The sequence below is a fragment of the Haliotis rubra genome, unplaced genomic scaffold, assembly GCF_003918875.1.
Source record: "Haliotis rubra isolate DU_JTF1 unplaced genomic scaffold, ASM391887v1 Scf1344, whole genome shotgun sequence".
In the NCBI taxonomy this organism is placed as follows: Eukaryota; Metazoa; Mollusca; class Gastropoda; order Lepetellida; family Haliotidae; genus Haliotis; species Haliotis rubra.
The window spans coordinates 30,109-48,395 of NW_025765275.1; the positions used below are offsets into that span (position 1 = coordinate 30,109).

The 18,287-nt window shown below is 41.1% G+C and overlaps 1 protein-coding gene across 1 annotated transcript; it reads left to right on the top strand.

Annotated features, from left to right (window-relative positions):
* Nucleotides 1-10: 10 nt before the first annotated feature.
* Nucleotides 11-9,072, top strand: LOC124267888. Its single transcript, XM_046702878.1, has 9 exons — nt 11-59; nt 581-640; nt 1,079-1,255; nt 3,205-3,331; nt 3,832-3,919; nt 5,286-5,358; nt 6,012-6,176; nt 6,780-6,913; nt 8,766-9,072. Exons 1-9 carry the CDS (start codon nt 27-29, stop codon nt 9,070-9,072), a joined length of 1,164 nt encoding a protein of 387 aa, XP_046558834.1. The 5' UTR covers nt 11-26.
* The last annotated feature ends 9,215 nt before the right edge of the window (nt 9,073-18,287 follow it).

Genomic DNA, 18,287 nt, shown 5'->3' on the forward strand with positions numbered 1-18,287 from the left:
AAAATGGCGGACAGTTCAATTTTGAAATGGAAGGAGACATGGCAATACCGACAGATGAGGCATTTACAAATATTATTGATTTATACATATAGTTTACATTGAGTGTGGAACGGTTTATTTCATCAAAGTAACTGGTCTTGTTTCATAATAATATGATATATTTAGGTAATCATTTTTAATACTGAAATATGGAACCATGAAGATTTAGTATTTGAAATACGACAAGTGTATCATGATGTGTCCACAAACAATGTCACTTAAAGGAAGTGATCTACTGATCCACTCAATTTTTAACCACTCTGACCCTGACTTTAAACCAATCACCAGCGCCCTGTGGTGGTTGTAAGAGGCGACTAAAAAGATCCTTTGGTCAGGCTATGGTGTTTGGTAGATGGCGTGTCATCATACTACGAAAGCGTGGAGTGACTGAGAGAGCTGGATTTTTACGCCGCGTTTTAAAGCTTGTCTCATGCTGAGTCTACCTCAACAAACAATGCAACAATCTACCAATGAAGGAGCAGTGAAAATACTTTTCGATTCGGAACCATGTGACGTCAGTGAATGATTTGTATATTTCCAGGCGTTCTGGGACAAAATCTTCAGTGATTCCAAGCAGTGGGGATTGGCCACATATATACAGGTAGGATTTGCCACCATGCGCTCTCGATTATATTCTGCACTGAATTATGCATCGATATTTCTTCAAAAAGGCTTTCTTAGAACGTTAACGCTGATGACGTCACAAAACAATCAGACGTTTCAGTGTAATCGATATTCTAAAGAGGCGGTCGTGAATTGTTTTATGGTACATATTGAACAAACAGGGTATTAGCAGAATGTTAGTAGTAAGTGTATGTCCCGGTTCTTATTGTTATACACGTGAAATGAAAGTTCTGTACGGAACAATATATGCTGCATGCTTTATATTCGCGCAATTTCTAAACAATGATGACAAAAATCCTTCCTGACTGATACAGAAGTGCCCGAGGGTCTCAGTGATGTTGCAAATACTTTACAATACCGCTTATTGCGAAGTTTAATCTATGTGTATCAGTCAACAGAATATTGTCTCCTGCAGGACAACATGACGGAAATATTCCGTACTTTCCCACGGATGCAGACGGACCTTAACTTTGCGCGAGATTGGTTGGTTAAAATGGCGGCGTCTGCTTTGAAACACAACATCACCATCCAGTACAGTGGAGCCACCCCAACGATGGCGCTCTTGGCACTCCAGTTACCGGCTGTCACCCAGGTCAGAAACAGTCGTGGATGTTGATGTCGGTACATTTAGCATATTCACAGTGGCATAATACGCTTACTGTGCATCCACTTTAGGACAAATTATGCATCCAGTCATAAGAAAGGTATGGTCCAGTCTGATGTTTCCCCCGATACAATCCTCTGTATGAAGATCTAACAACTCGCAACAGGATATATACTACCGACAATAAGTATGGGAACACCCAAAGATCAAAGTATAACAAAGAAAATTTAAAGTGGCAGGGTCGGTTTATTACAAGGGTACAGAAAACATTATTTGTTCTTAAAATGTAATGGATTTATGGGCAGATATCATTGACTGCAATGCCAGTACAAGCAGCGGAAGAGGATAGGGGTCAAAACGGAAAGTCACAGTATCAATAGTGGGTGTGTCCTCCACGTTGATTGATGCATTCTGTACATCTGCGCCTCATGGACCTGACAAGGGTCGGAGGGTAGCTTGGGGAATCAACTGCCATTCAATCTGGAGCCACTGTACAAGAACCTGAAGAGTCGGTGCCATTCCATGATTGTCTCTAGCACGTCTTTCAAGAATGTCCCATAGATGTTCAATTGGAGCCAGATCCGGTGAATAAGCTGGCCACTGCATCACATTCACATTACTTTGTCACAAGAAGTCTCTAACGACTCGAGCTCGATGTGGTCTGCATTGTCATCTTGCAGCTGTGCTCCGGCACCAATGGTGTTCAAAGCTGGAAGAACCAGAGGACGCAGAATCTCATCCCGGTACCTCAATCCAGTCAAATTGCCCTGTACATGGTACAGAGGAGTACGGTGATGTAAGCTGAAGCCTCCCCAAACCATCACAGAGACACCACCAAATCTGTTCCTCTCCCTCACAGTAGCATCGTGGTAACGTTCTCCACGCCTCCTGAAAACCCTAATCCTTCCATCGTTGTGCTCAAGACAGAATCGTGACTCGTCAGTGAAGAGTACCCCGGATCACTGTTGCTGATTCCATCTCAAATGTGCTCTGGCCCAGGCCAGTCTTGCAGCTCTATGATGTGGGCGGCGATGAGGACGTACCGCTGGACGACGTGACCGTACATTAGCAGCTCTGAGACGGTTCCTGATGGTTGAGATGCTGACGTTTGTGTTGGTTGCATGTCTGAGCTGCAGCCGTATAGCACTGGCAGTTGTGAAGCGGTTCCTAAGGGCGTGGAGTACGACATATCGATCGTCTGCCCTTGTCGTTTTTCGTGGCCTTCCTGACCGAGCTCTGTCTTGTACTCGGCCGGTGGTTTGGAACCGTTCCCTCAGCCTATGAATGACGGAAGGGGACACCTGAAGACGACGACCAACGCTTCTTAAGGAGCAAGGCAATGGCCCTGCTTCTGTTGTTGTCGTTTAATGGTCTAAGCTTAGGCATATTGGGGTAATTGTGAGGCTTCAACACTGTCTGCAGCTTCTTCTAAGGAAAAGTTGCCACAACATGCATGGGAAGTCTGTCTTTCACGTGCACGAGGTTGCTGTGTTTGGGCGTTTGAATCAGACACAGTGCAGGTTTGTTTTGACACCTTCGTTTTTTGCTGTTTTGGACACATTTTAATTTCATCAAAACTTCACAAATATTGAAGCAATTGCTTCAACTGTTTTTTTAACATGTCTTTAAAGTGTCCACTAAGCACATGTCACAGATACATTTCACTTTTATGAATTAATGAAGCCACCGCTGTCAGGTTTGTGCATGGCGATCAAATTTGAGGGTGTTCCCATACTTTTTGTTTGTAGTATATTTTGTCATATGCCATGACGTATGAAACGACAGTGAAACATCGACATATATATAGTTGGGCTATAATAGTTACATTCGGAATGCGGCGTTGTACTTCGTTTCGAGTTACACAAATCAGATTTGCTGCTCCGAATGCTTCTCACTCGCACCGAGAATTTACATTAGATATTAATACCTTTATCCAGGTGCGCGTCCTGGGAGGCTATGGCACAGAGTTGGACCAGAGGAATATTCTTGCTTCGTCCGTATTCTCCTCACTTTTAGATGTGTTGGTCTTCAAAGGTGTGGTCCGTACACAAAACCAGAAGGGAGGTGGGAACATTTCTTATGGTTGCTATTGTGGTTAATGTTAGTTTACATTTTTGTTGTTGTTGATATAACCATTCCCGTTGTTGTTATCGGCAGCGGCCATTAAGCCTAGTGGTATTGACGGCACGTCTAAACCAGGTGAACCAGCATGAATGTAGACAACTGTGTAAAATCTCTCTCCTTCAACTCCCTAATCAGCTCCGACAACGGTGACATAGGTCTTTGATCGCTGCCTGACGACCCCGAGACATTTGATAGCAAATCATTTTATTGAAACTTTTGAATAGGATTTGGACCGCAATATACATTTTGATGTTCGAAATTCGTTAAAAAACGGCGACATGATAATTGACTCAGCTCAGGTACAGCGAAGATTATTTTGACATCTTAAAATTGTTCCAACCTGTGAATGTGTAAGGCATGCATTGCCTATATGGCTGAAATGTGGACTAGTACAGAGTTTAGCAATACTTTCTTTCAAGGCACTGGATCAATCTCTGCAGCCCAGAGCAGCGTGATAGCTGTCCTGTCGCGGGGTCCTGTGGGGATTGGTGACCAGATCGGACATACCAATACTTCCATCATCAATCGGTAGTCACCTTTTCATCTATCCCCTCCCATCAATGATAATAATTATACACAAATGGCCTGAAAACTGAAACAGGGGGCTTTCTGTTTCCCATCTGTTTTGCATTAAGATGTAAATGTATGTGAATTCAACGAGACTGAATTTAATTCTTCTCCGTGTATGTCAATAAATTTTCTTTACCTTTTGACATAAACGTGAACCAGGAAAACACATATATAAAGCAATATCCGAAACATACGAAATGTCCCCAGAACCAAGTTGTCCAACTGCTCATTGTTCTTGGTGCCTTGGGTTTAGTACCTCCCAGTCTCTTGGCTGTCGTTGGTATAGTGTCCGAGTTTGATGCCAGGAGCACAACCCTTCTCACTCTCTAGGTAATGTAGAAGGTTGCAATGTTGGGCAGTCTGCAAATTCTCGGAAACGTATTTGATGGGTTCGACTAAGCAGCGCTTCCTGGTCCGTATTCGATTATTTACAGACAGCTGTCATATCGCTGGAGTATTGCTGAGTACGGCGTTGAACAACAGCCAAACCAATCGACATCAAACCTGTATTAGTCTACACTCATTCCCTTCTCAGCTCTAGTGGCACTCAGCCCGCTCTCACTTCTAGTAGCCTATATGCACAACACTCTCTATAGTAGGCTGTACTCATTCCCTTCTCAGCTCTGGTGACTCTCATCCAACTCTAACCTCTAGTAGGCCATGTTTATGACACTCTCATCTCTGTAGAAGCCTATTCCCATCTAGTGACTCTCATCCAACTCTAACCTCTAGTAGGCCATGTTTATGACACTCTCATCTCTGTAGAAGCCTATTCCCATCTAGTGACTCTCAGCCCACTCTCACCTCTAGTAGGCCATGTTTATGACACTCTCATCTCTGTAGAAGCCTATTCCCATCTAGTGACTCTCAGCCTACTCTCACCTCTAGTAGGCCATGTTTATGACACTCTCATCTCTGTAGAAGCCTATTCCCATCTAGTGACTCTCAGCCCACTCTAACCTCTAGTAGGCCATGTTTATGACACTCTCATCTCTGTAGAAGCCTATTCCCATCTAGTGACTCTCAGCCCACTCTCACCTCTAGTAGGCCATGTTTATGACACTCTCATCTCTGTAGAAGCCTATTCCCATCTAGTGACTCTCATCCAACTCTAACCTCTAGTAGGCCATGTTTATGACACTCTCATGTCTGTAGAAGCCTATTCCCATCTAGTGACTCTCAGCCCACTCTCACCTCTAGTAGGCCATGTTTATGACACTCTCATATCTGTAGTAGCCTATTCCCATCTAGTGACTCTCATCCCATCCTCAGCTCAAGTACTGTCGATGACAAACATATAGATATCTGGCAATTTTGCTCTCAGGATATGTAGCTCTGATGGAACTATCCTCAAACCAAACAGCCCTGCACTCGAAATAAATGCTCAGGTTGTGCAGGTGAGTAAGCTGTGAGCGACCCCAACTCCGCTTTTTGAACAGTTTGTATGTAATGTCACGAACTGACAAAATAATCGATACCTCTCAATTGTTTTACCATGCGTATGGTTTTTAATTGCAAATATCTTAAGTTTATTATCTTAAGCGATATTATTTCCAAAACCTAGATTGTGCTAACGTGTGGTTAGTTCTCAGAGAATACCTCACCATGGTACTTTCGTGTTAAATTTAATTTCATTTAAGACTTGATCTATCAAAGAAAGACTGTTTTTTGTTTAGCTCGTGGTGCAAAATGTATGCGAGTGTAAATCTATGACACATATCATTGACGTGTAACCATGCAAATGACACCATCAGTGGATCTGTCCATGATTAAGGAACAAAAAGCTTCACCAATCTGTTGAGAGACTTACTTGCTAAGGGTACAACTCACAGGTCTCTACGATTCAACTCTGTTAACTTTAACATCAGTTGCTATGTTTTAAAGATCACATGGTCATATCAGTAGCACATAATGTACCCGTTGAAGTGAAGAGCGCTTGTCTTGTCTGCAGGTTCAGTCAAAGGTGATGACGTTTCAACACGTGTTTATCAAAATATGCTGCTGCCTGTATAAGAAAGTAAAATTGCAAGTGCCGTCCACTATGTTCCAGATGACGTTTCAAGATGGCAGCGGCCCAGACGGCGACATTTGGGCGACACTCAACGGCCTGTATAGGGGTGGACCAAACCCGGAACAGGTGTACGGGATTATCTATGTTTCCGGCTTGAACAGGACGTTTGACATCACCCCGACGGCAGCCGACATTGGGTTTGAAGTGAGTATGTCGTACGTATTTAAAGGGACATTCGGCGCGAAGAAAGCGCAAGTCCCAGCCAATATGATTCAAGTAGTTGAAACATCACGTACGTCGTCAGTGATGTATCATACCTGTAAAGAATGCGTTAAGTTACGAATGTGAGACGACTTGCACTTTAGATTATGCATGTTGTATGTGCATATTGGTCTATCAAGCAAATAAGTCCCTACCCAAAACGATACTTAAAATGGCACGTGGCAGTTCTTCAATACTTCAAACATAAGCTGGAAATTGTGTGTTTCCAATGCTTGCTCTTCACATGGATAAATATCAGTCGGGTATGAGTTACCTCTGTTAAGTAATCGATACTTGGTACCTAATCCTCATCAATGAGATCGGGTAACAACACGTTGAACGTATTTCAGGTACATGTACATAGAGAGCTTAGGATAACTTTGTGACTGAAGCGTTGGTTTGTTACGTTCACCTTCTGTGGTGTGCCATGGGTCCTGGAATGAAGGAAAATCACCGAAGCAACAATTAATGTCGGTACATCAGAAAATGGTACTTCCAATGCCTCCATCTTCCGGCTTCAGCACCTACACATATTTACTGTTGCAGTACCCAGTGAGCAAGATCTTCTCTGCAGCTGATCCAACAAAGCAGTACGACTTCAGCGACAGCAAACCCTTCACCATCCCGCCATGCCAACTGGAATTCTGCATGTACTATACGTCACCAGTTATAAAATACAAGTAAGGCACCTATTATTCATATTTCGCAAAACTCAGCTTTCCAGATTGATATGCAAATACGTCTCTTGTGAATTAAGAACATCCAAGAACACTAAGAGCTATCTGCAGCACCAACTTCAAGGCCACTTCTTCACTGTACTTATCAGTTATGTATGTTTTACGAGGTAAACAGGAAAATATAAAGGAAATAAACAGTTGTATCATCTTCCGTAGGAATCTGTTTTTTTAACATGGGACTGAAATATATTCCGTTAAATTCCGTCGAATTCCGTAGATGTTTCTTGGCGGTGGGCGGTGTCGTTATCCACATTGGTGCAGTATGTGAAGTTCACATCTAGTGTCCCCGACTAGGATATTGCTGGAATAATGTCAGCATTAATCATCCGTGTTTGTTTTGTTTAAAATGCTACATCACACACATTTTGAATATGTCACATACAAGATATTTGACATGCCTCCCAAATTTGCTTTCCGCCAAGTATTGAATCTTGACCTTCATCTAAGTTTATGTCAGAATATGGGATTGAGAAAAATGTGCCATGTTGGGGGATAAAACTGGAGATAAAGCCCATGACCAGCTGATCCTGTTACGGATAAGGGACATAACTGTATCATCTTATGCACCTTGGTTCTTCCAACGTCCTATGCTACAAATCCTTAAACCTTAGTGCAGTTTCCCGTGTACACGTTCGGGTGTTTCTTGAGGCTTTTAGGTATGCTTCAATACACGTATGTGTGAGTAATTTCCGTTACCATACTCTCCTGTACGTCTCCGGGAGTATATTGTTTCGAACCAGGTTTTGCTTTAGTGGCTCACATTTACACAAAATCGAATATTTTACCATTGATCTCTATAGAAACGTTGTATTTGTTGCTAACATTATCAAAGCCCGCTATTACATGTACACGTATGCATATTCTAACCTTAAAGAAACAAACCAGTTCCTTTTCCGAGTACAGGAAGCTAAACAGACCACAGTCCCGCACAAAATGTCGCCCGCTAGAAAATATATGTGGTCACATTCTACATACGTCGTGATGTAAACAAAGACAAGACCACATATTGGAACATATAGTCAGTTTTAGTTACTGGATGGATGTAGATACAATACACAGACATCTTACTAAAAATCATCCAATCACGGCTGTCCAATGATGTTAATGTGGCTTTCCCATCCTTTCGAGGTATCCATTCACAGCTGGGTGGACTGCGACACATAGTCACAGTACTTTGTCCAAGTTTTACTGCACGTTGCTGTACCCGCAACTAGGTGTTTGCACGTATTCATGTGACCACCATCTGGTCATATACTAACGGATTCGTAGGTTCTTTTAAGTGCACAGGGTTGTGTACTGTACACTAGCTAGGGTTTGTGACAACACTGAAAGAGTCTGCACACAAAGTTGACTCCTTGGCGGTTTTTACACCAGGTCACAGATGGGATCGATCACGGCAACTTAAACTCGCTGGATCACGAGCCTGGCGTCTTAGACAGCTCGCCCACTACACCCCTATACGGGGTCCTCAAAGGGTCAACTCACCCACTCTCATGTTCCTTAAGTTTTCGGTAAGAACATTCCCCAGTCATCAATCGCACCTCAATTCCCGGTACACAATAAGGCGTGGAAAACATATGCTGAAGTAGACACAGGTGGTACCATGTTTGCATTGTGTTGGGTTTTTTTTCAGCTCCATCTTTCTGCTCACTGATTTCACCCAAGTGTTATATAAATGTCTAAGATCTGAATATCTTCCATCTTTCCTTCCACATCAGTCTGACAGGCCATTATGTAACTGAAATACTGTTGTAAGCTGCAGTAAACACTTACCCGCATTGACTATTTGTTGCAGAAATAGAGAAGTTCTCGTCCTGGGTGAACTGGAAAAGTGGGTACCAATGTCTCGCAACAGGATCGTCAATGTCACCGTCGGCGACGTCATCACTGTCTACGTCAAGGGTCAGGCGGGAGAGAGTGTTGAGATGTGGTTTGCCGATGATGTACGGTTCGGTGCTTTGAAAACTATTATAGGGGCAGACGGCCTGGGTAGTATCATATATGAAATAAAATCTCATCCTGTTAACAACTCTGACCTCAGAAGAGCTTCAACAATTGCTTTTGTCATGGGTATCCTAGCAACAATGATGCTCATGATGTAAGACGAAAGTGACTGCATTGTTGCTGGTTGGTGGACACAAGGCCAAAACTCCATCTCATCTCATTGGGTAAATTCTGTATTAATAAGCAGTTACATTTTCATGGTGTACTCATTTTACCTTTAAAACGTGACAGAGATATCCGTACTGTTCGATTGGGTGTTTTGTTCTTTTAAAGCTTGGTGCGGATTTGAACTGAACCATTCTGTCCTTCCAAAGTCGGCAGGAAAACAGTATTTCTCTTTACCACAAACTCAGCTATCGTTCATACAGGTCCTGACACAACTGAAGAGTATCAGGCATTCTGCAATACATTTACCATTCTAGATTTCTTCAGTTGTTACATTATGAAAATAAATATATTATAACCTAACATATCTTTTCAAGAAATGTTAGCCTGTGAATGATGCACAAGATGAAACCTGCCTTGGTACTTACGTTTCGTATAAATATCGGAATCTGTGACCACAAAAAACATCTCCCAGAACAAACTGTGCAATTGTCAATGATCACCTGTATCACATATGAAATAAGCTCCATGCAAAATGGATAATGCCAAGGAACACGTATGGTGGGAAATGTTCCTAGAAAACTGTTCTATGGGACTAATTCCCCGAGAAGATGTTTACAAAGGAACAATACCGCTAAGGGAACAGATACTCTTTGTCACTGTCACTTTGAATTGGTGTGTAAGTGTTCTCTCCTGTGCATTAATTGTTTGGCCTGTCGAAAATCAGAATGTTTTGTCACACACACATAACTATAACACCTTTGTTCACTTGGCTTGTTTTGTTTGGAAGAATGTATCAGAATGTATGGTGTTTGCTATGTACCTTGGCCTAGGTTTTCGAAGTTCTCTTAGCGCTAAGATAGTCGTAAGTTTATGTTAATGTAAGGCACTTTACGACTATCTTAGCGATTATAGAGCTTCGAAAATCTGCCCTGACCAATAAAATTGTGTGTGGGACCGAAAGTTTAACTCGGTTTGCATTGAGTTCCGTGTAAGAAATTAACATAGTTACTTGTTTATCGTGAAGTTGTTATTAAATCAATGTTTGGTTTGGGCAGGTTCCGCTCTAATGTTATGTTAATCGATCGACCGTTTAGTCGAGGATCCAGACTGGCAGATACTTTACAGCAGGTCACTTTAACATGTTCTACAGTTCCGGTGGTGCTGAGATCACTGCGGGGTGATCCGCTCGCTGACTTGGTTGACACATGTCATCGGTTCCCCAATTGCGCAGATCGATGCTCTATGCTATTGATCACTGGATTGTCTGGTCCAGACTCGATTATTTACAAACCGCCGCCATATAGCTGGAATAGTGCTGAGTGCGGCGAGGAGACTAAACTCACTCACTCACTGCGGAGTGATCAAAGCCGTTGTATTAAAAGCCTTTTAAGCGATAGGCTGTTCTAAGACCTGAATGGTTCCATCTTCATGTTTCATTACTTTCTGGTATCAACAAAATGGGTTGTGCAAAGCGGTTATTGAAGTGCCAGATTGCCAATAATGTGTCATTAGATTTGTATATTCACCTATTATTGTCCGACAAATCCGGTTTAGAAACAATCGCTTTCTCCCTTCTGTCTTCTTCAAAGTGGTATGAGTTTTACGATTCTTTCTACTTGCCAAATGTATCTCTTCTGACAATCTTTTAGTAGTTTATTTATGGTTTTCACAAAATGCAATGCAACACATACAGCCATGTGCTTGTACTAACGAAGCCTGTCTCCATCTTAGCGCATATCATCGTTGATGTTTTGTATAAAGCCTCCTGTTACGTTAGTGCCACGCTGAGGTATGGATGGTGTCATTGAAAGTTTGAAATAATCTATGTATTGTGTTTCCAAAATTAATGGGGGTTTACAACTTGTTAGTGAAACATTTTAGTTTTATCTTGCCTTCATGTAAACTACTTTAATTTCATTGGTCACTGACGCTTTAACAAGTTTCCGTGTCACCAATCCCAGGGGTGACAACTGGAAAAATATTACCTGCTGCCACGGTAACCGCCAAGCTCTCCATCGAGAAGCTGTATCGCTAACAATTGTATATAACATGACGCATACAGTGCACGGAGTTCGAAACCTGTTCGCTTACCTGTTTTGAGTTCACTATGTACACATTTATTTTACCGGCTTTCACTTCTTTATTTAATTACTATTTTATATATTGGATCGTTTTGCACACTCAACGTAACAGAATTAACCATTTTTATGGCAGCTTTTAGAACTTATCCATCTTCAAAATAAAATGATATTTTGTACATTTAACATGGCGGGAGGATAAATACGTTGTAAACGGCTCGGATAACACTACTACAATGAAGCGTACATGAGACCATATTACGCTCGAGAGAAGCATACAACTTATAGCATCAACCCTTCCCATGTCATATTACTGCTATGAACTGTACGTTTGGCGTCAGATCAAACTTTGCCATGACAAGGATCCCTTTTTATATTGAGGCTTGTACAATAACAGTCTGGTGACAAGGGCTTTCAGACTGACTGACTGAGTTTGGTTTTACGCCGCTTTTAGCAATATTCCAGCAATATCACGGCGGGGACACCAGAATGGGCTTAACACATTGTGCCCGTATGGGGAATCGAACCCGGGTCTTCGGCGTGACGAGCCAACGCTTTAACCACTAGGCTACCCACCGCCCAGGGCTTTCAGATGTGAGTATGTATGAAAATGATTTCAATGTCTACCTTTGTCACGTGCGACTACTTGCGGTTTGGTCGTGTAACCATAACGACTGTATACTGAATGTGTTTGATGCCATTGTATGTAACATGCACTGTAAGAAGACATGACATTGAAGAAGTGATGAAGGTTTGACCCTGAAGTCGTTTGATTGGCACTGTGGGCAATAAGAGATGTCCAAAGCCTTGTTACACCATTGGTTCTCATATATTTACCTTCGTTTTGATTATTTTCTATCACCGTTCATAATTATTGCATCCAGTTAGAATGTGTTGTATTCAAATATATGTGTCTTGATCTTTATAATAAAGCTAACAAATATCACCACGTGTTTAACGGTACCCAAACCTTAGCCTTTCATACGGGCTGTGAAACCTGAGCCTTCATCGGGAATTATTCAGTAGAACATTGTTTGTTTATTGTTGTCAGTTGCAGTCAGCAACGTTTCCATTATATTGCAACAACCCGTAAACAATCGACTATTAAAAGCCTAACTAGTGGTTTCGGTATCTTTAACAACTAACAGTGCGGATAAGATGGCAAGAGATGATTGAGCACATACCAAGACCATCCGATGTTCTTAAGTCGGCTCTTTCCACCTGCATGGCATAGATGAGCCATGGATATATCAGTAGAAGTATACACATTTCACTCCTCGTGGTGGCACAATTGTACCTGATGGTCAATGGTTTGAATGGTTGCGTTATGCCAAATCACGTCAAGAGATGGTAATTGTTTCACATGGATACTCCTCTCAGACACAGTGTAGTGAGTCCGGACAGACAAGTCTTTGTTTAATCATGTTCATGCCTTGCGTCACGCAGGATATAGCAGGGGGTGGGGGTAAGTGGCAACGAATTATTAAATGAAATACTCTTAGACGTCTTTACGATCAGCAATTTCCACACCTCAACAAACATTGCATTTGATGTTGTGGTAAGATACAAGCAAGGTTGAAGAAACTCATATGCTAATTGTTTCGTATTTCAAAATTATTTTCTGAACATTTGACTCTTTTTTAAGTTGCTGGCCTAATGAGCCCTTGTAATGCTACACTTCAAAACCATATCAAATGAGTGAGTGAGTGAGTGAATGATGCTTTGACCCGCATCAGCACTTTTGCAGCTATACTGTGCAAGCATCTCAAACGTTTACCAAATCTATGAGAAGTCAAAAAGAATATAATCCAAACATCTATCATTACTTTACTGGGACTTTGTTGATAAAATAAGACTGCAACTTTCAAATTATGCTGGGCAGGAATTGCCCAGTTGTCTCAGGTGCTAAAACATGTTGTGCAGAGTTGGGTTCGTTGGACTGACCATAACGCCATGTTTGTAGGTTAGAATTCTGATTCTGTCATGTCGTTTTCCTAGATGTTTTCAGCAACATATTATGCTACTACGTGATTAACGTTTTAGATCCACATCACTTCCTTCCCCAACGAGACATGACATACTGTGTTCCGCTTGTCAATTGAAACTGTAGGATGTTCATAGAACGATGAAAAAAGATTCTGAAGCAAAGAAAACAAAACAAAAAACATCAATTTGAATGCTGTCATGCTTTAATTATTTTTGTCATCTCTGAATACATTATGTCATCAACAAAGTAGTTCTTGAAAGGCATTTAGAAGTTTATGACAAACATAAATATAGGACACGTTGTATAGATAACTTCTTTTTATTCTTTACACGACGTTCAAAGTTAATTCTTGCTCCTTCATCAGAAGAATGAATTATCGTGAGCAAGAATAAAAAGAAGTTGTTTTCATAAAACATGTCATGTATTCATCAACAGAGTAGTCAGTAAACGATATGTTTATACCTAACTAAAACAACGATGGAAATCCACGTCTACATACTTGACAATGATCAACGTATCCAACCTATGGGACAAGAAATCCTTACGCCTATGAACCTTTCTGCGTATCTTACATCCCATGGAGGAGATAAACATTAGTTTTTCATTCGGTCGATGGACGCTTCCTTTCACATGTACAACCACACAGATCATGTTCCGATGTGTCTTAAACAAATGTATGTAGCGTAATAAAATCTCCCTCCTCTTTTGGGGGCATGTACAAATGTACGGCACTTCGCGAGACCTTAGTACTTCCGGTGACAAACAACGTTTCATACCTTTTCGAATGGTCTCATCAAATCCTTGAAGGACATGTAGAAGTAGAATGCATGAGAAAAGCAAGATTTATGGATGTCAACTTCTTTATTGTGAATAACACCACGTTTCGGAGCTTATGCTTGCTCCTTCACCCGAAACGCTCGAAAAACGTCGTATTATTAACAATAAAGGAGTTCACATCCATAAATCTTGCTTTTCGAATGGTCCCATGGTTGACAGTTGACAGTAAGGAAGCAATAATCATTGCAGGAATAACAAATTTCCGATCAAACCATCCCCCATTAGCCAACTGTTACGACTATCAACAGCTGGGACCAGACAAGCATGGTTGTACACTTGGTTCGGTCTAGTAAAGTCATATTTGGCCGTCGCAAACTGGTTCATGCTAGAAACAACTACGTCTTACAAATACTTAGAAGTTTATTTTACAAACCACCTACCGTGGTCCTTACATGTCAGAAATGCATCGATGCAAGCAAAGAAAATACTAATTGGTATTATTAGATATATTTATATTTTAGGTGACTTGTCACACAAATCATTTTTTAGAATTTTTGATGCTAAGATTAGTCCCATACTTCTATATGGTTCTGAGATTTGGGGAGTCCAAACATTTCATACACTAGAAAAAGAACATGTGTACGCAATTAAAAGATTTCTCGGTGTGAAAGAAACTACTTCAAACATAATGGGTTATGGTGAATGTGGTAGAAAGCAGTAAAATATTAGTTAAAACTCTTAAATATGCCATCTTACAGATTACCCAAAAATGTTACAATATGATGATTTTGTACGACAGAAATCATTATGGAAAACGTGATTAGGTCACAGATGTTAAAAATTTACTATTCCTTCCGGTTTCGGTAATATATTGCTAGAACAGTGCATAGAGTTGCATCCAAATTTTCTCATGTCCACTAAACAAAGGTTACAAGATATATCTGTATCAAATAAATGTTTTATTACAGAATGCAATCTATATACAATAAAACCTATTTATCATCTTTGAATGTTCGGAAATATTTGTTAATAGAAACGTATATATATTGGAATAAGAAAAGAAGATGGAATATGTAAAATGTGTGATTTGAATCTAATTGAAGATGTATATCATTTTCATTGTGTCTGTGCAGCCTACCACACCTTGAGAAATAAGTATATTAAGAATTATTACTTTGTACATCAGAATATTTATAAATTTATATCTCTATTAACCTATTCTAGCAAGGAACACCTGGAAACATTGTCATTTTTTCAGTATCATGCCTTTCTACACAGAAAAAAAGTACTCTCTCAACTGCCTAAAAATAATAGTGTCTGTATACATGTACTATAGGCCTGTGACATATTAAGTGCAAATAAAGATTGATTGAACTGGCTATTGAATATACGTTTGTCACCAGAAATCTGGTACTGTAAGTAAGCTGGGTTCCGTCTCGCACATCGCAAGTTGGCGCCGTCAAAGGGCCCCGGGAACCAGCTAAATACCGGAAGCAGCGCCTCGCGAGACTTACAGGCCCTATTTCACGTTTTGGCATGACCGAGTAGAGTAGGATATATCTTCTAATTTACTAACTTCTGTTTATGAGTTGTGAGAAACCTTATATTTTCCTTATGATCCGCAGGAGAACACCAACCAACATGTCCACAAAACGTCGCATTACCTCACAAAATATTCTGTTCCACCACACACATTCCACATTTTCAATACACCAGCCCCCTTAGCCAATCTTTATCAACACCACTGAAACTATGACGGTTTGATAAGGGCTGCTTTTGGTTATGGGTCACGTGATTATCGGGCCGCTATACTACACGTTGTGCAGCTGTACTTTGTCCTGTACGAGATGAAATACGAGGTGACTAAGGTGGCAGATAACGCCTACATCGAAACAACATCGGTTCCCGCAACTAAATCATGGCTGGCTACTGGTCGGTGCTGTACTACTCTGTGTGTGTTTCACCTGCTTCCCAATTACAGGTACGTTATGTCTGTCGTGTCACAGATAATATTATCAATATATTCCTACGTGTTCGGAAACAAGTCATGTTGACTACTGTTATCTCAATCCCGTGAAATAGGGTCTAGAACTGTGGCCCTATATGTTCACAGTGTCACCTGTGACAGATAATATGTGTTGAATATGATACTGATTGTCAAAGAGACCCTGGAATGTCACAAAGAAATCATTAACTTGTAACAAATAAGAAGATCCACGTCAATACACATATCTTTACATGTAAACTAACGACGGAAGACTAGAGAATGATACTTATTTAACATTCGAGTTACCGTAAAACACCGTTGTGTCGAACGTATGACTGTCAGGAAATATAATTGTGGTCCCTTCGTATGCTTTCTTTATTCATCATTTTCGGCTTAGTCAAATGTTGCAATACTCAAAGTATTTATGTTGGTCGCTTCAAATGTGCCGCCTTCGAGTGCTCGACTGAAATTAGAAATATATTTCCAAAAGTGCCGCTACATGTGTTGCATTCAAAAGTTAGTTATAATATGAAGTTTGGGGGCTGGCGTATGCAAGGTGAAATACCAGCGTCACCCAGATACAATCTCTGCCTTCGCTTCGATTTCGCAAGTCAATACGTGCCATATCAGCGGGTGTATTTCCCGTTTGACCCAGTGTCATGGTGACATCCGTGTTTGCCTAGGACACTGCCACTCCTTATCTCAGCAACATTTTCGAACAGGATCAGTGGCTTTATTGTTACACTGACGGTGAGAGTGAGATGTAGGTGGGTTTATTGTTACACTGACGGTGAGAGTGAGATGTAGGTGGGTTTATTGTTACACTGACGGTGAGAGTGAGATGTAGATGGGTTTATTGTTACACTGACGGTGAGAGTGAGATGTAGGTGGGTTTATTGTTACACTGACGGTGAGAGTGAGATGTAGATGGGTTTATTGTTACACTGACGGCAAGAGTGAGATTTAGGCGGGTTTATTGTTACACTGACGGCAAGACTGAGATGTAGGTGGGTTTATTGTTACACACTGAAGGCAAGACTGAGATGTAGGTGGGTTTATTGTTACACTGACGGCAAAGAGTGAGATGTAGGTGGGTTTATTGTTACACTGACGGCAAGAGTGAGATGTAGGTGGGTTTATTGTTACACTGACGGCAAGACTGAGATGCAGGTGGGTTTATTGTTACACTGACGGCAAGAGTGAGATGTAGGTGGGTTTATTGTTACACTTACGGCAAGAGTGAGATGTAGGTGGGTTTTATTGTTACACTGACGGTGAGAGTGAGATGTAGGTGGGTTTATTGTTACACTGACGGCAAGAGTAGAGATGTAGATGGGTTTATTGTTACACTGACGGCAAGAGTGAGATGTAGATGGGTTTATAGTTTATTAATCGTAATTGTCCAAAGAGACATATTTCAGGGACAGGCCCCACGTCTAAATTTCTGCCTAACTAATAAAACGGAGGTTACTCGTGGAAGAGAGCAGACTAATCATTGGTTGACAATTCATCTTGTCGATTGTCTTTGACAGCGATTGGTTTCAACCATCTTGGATAACAGCGATTATACTCTGGTTATACCAGGCTGTACATTTGTTCATGGTTTATTTATCACTGACCCTTGTCAAGGCCGATTATGGATTTGATCCCTCAGATCTTTTGTTTCTGTTGTTTGCTTCTGATAATAGAACTGTGTACAATATTTTCCTATTTAATGACATCCGATCTCATGAGGCACAGCTCTGTCCTCCCCTTGCGTCTTCCCTTGTTGTACTGTTGTAGTGCCTCCGGGTCTTCAGCGTGACGACCGAACGCTTTAACTACTAGGCTACCCCACCGCCCTCTAAATCTCTAGAATTAGAACTCGGTCGCATATCCTGTTTGTACAGATGATCTTCATACAACTTCTGGTCTTGACTTGATGTGAGATGAGAGAGGCACAAGCTTGCCCACTTGTGTAGCATCTTCTAGAAATGTCTGCTGGATTACTCTGCATCTGCTACGATTACAGCGTACACTTGATTCCACAAGCATCAAAATGTAGTAACTTCCAAACCAGGGTTTACATTGTAACGCGTTCCTGACAGCTAGGTTTATCAGAAACGAAGTGCTAAAACGTTTAGTTCCAACTCTACAGTGGGACTGTTTCAAGTAGGAACCACAATAGGTTTATCTCCTACATCGGGTGGTTTCTATGTGTAACCTTTACCTTAAAATTTCATGATGTCCCGATGGTAAGGACTCCTGGCATCAACCAACGCACTTGCTCAGAGAGTCGTGATGTTTTACAAAGCTAAAGAACCTGCCTCCTTTCAGTGACAACGTTCACATTGTTATTTTTCTTGGATGTTCATAACATCGTCTTCTTAATGAAGT

What these genes read in the sequence shown, in the direction of transcription:
- LOC124267888 (XM_046702878.1), top strand. Translation starts at nt 27, where the DNA reads ATGGAAGGAGACATGGCAATACCGACAGATGAG. An exon ending in TGGCAATACCGACAGATGAG is followed by an intron (nt 60 to 580) that starts GCATTTACAAAT and finishes GTATATTTCCAG; the next exon opens with GCGTTCTGGGACAAAATCTT. An exon ending in TACACAAAACCAGAAGGGAG is followed by an intron (nt 3,332 to 3,831) that starts GTGGGAACATTT and finishes CAATCTCTGCAG; the next exon opens with CCCAGAGCAGCGTGATAGCT.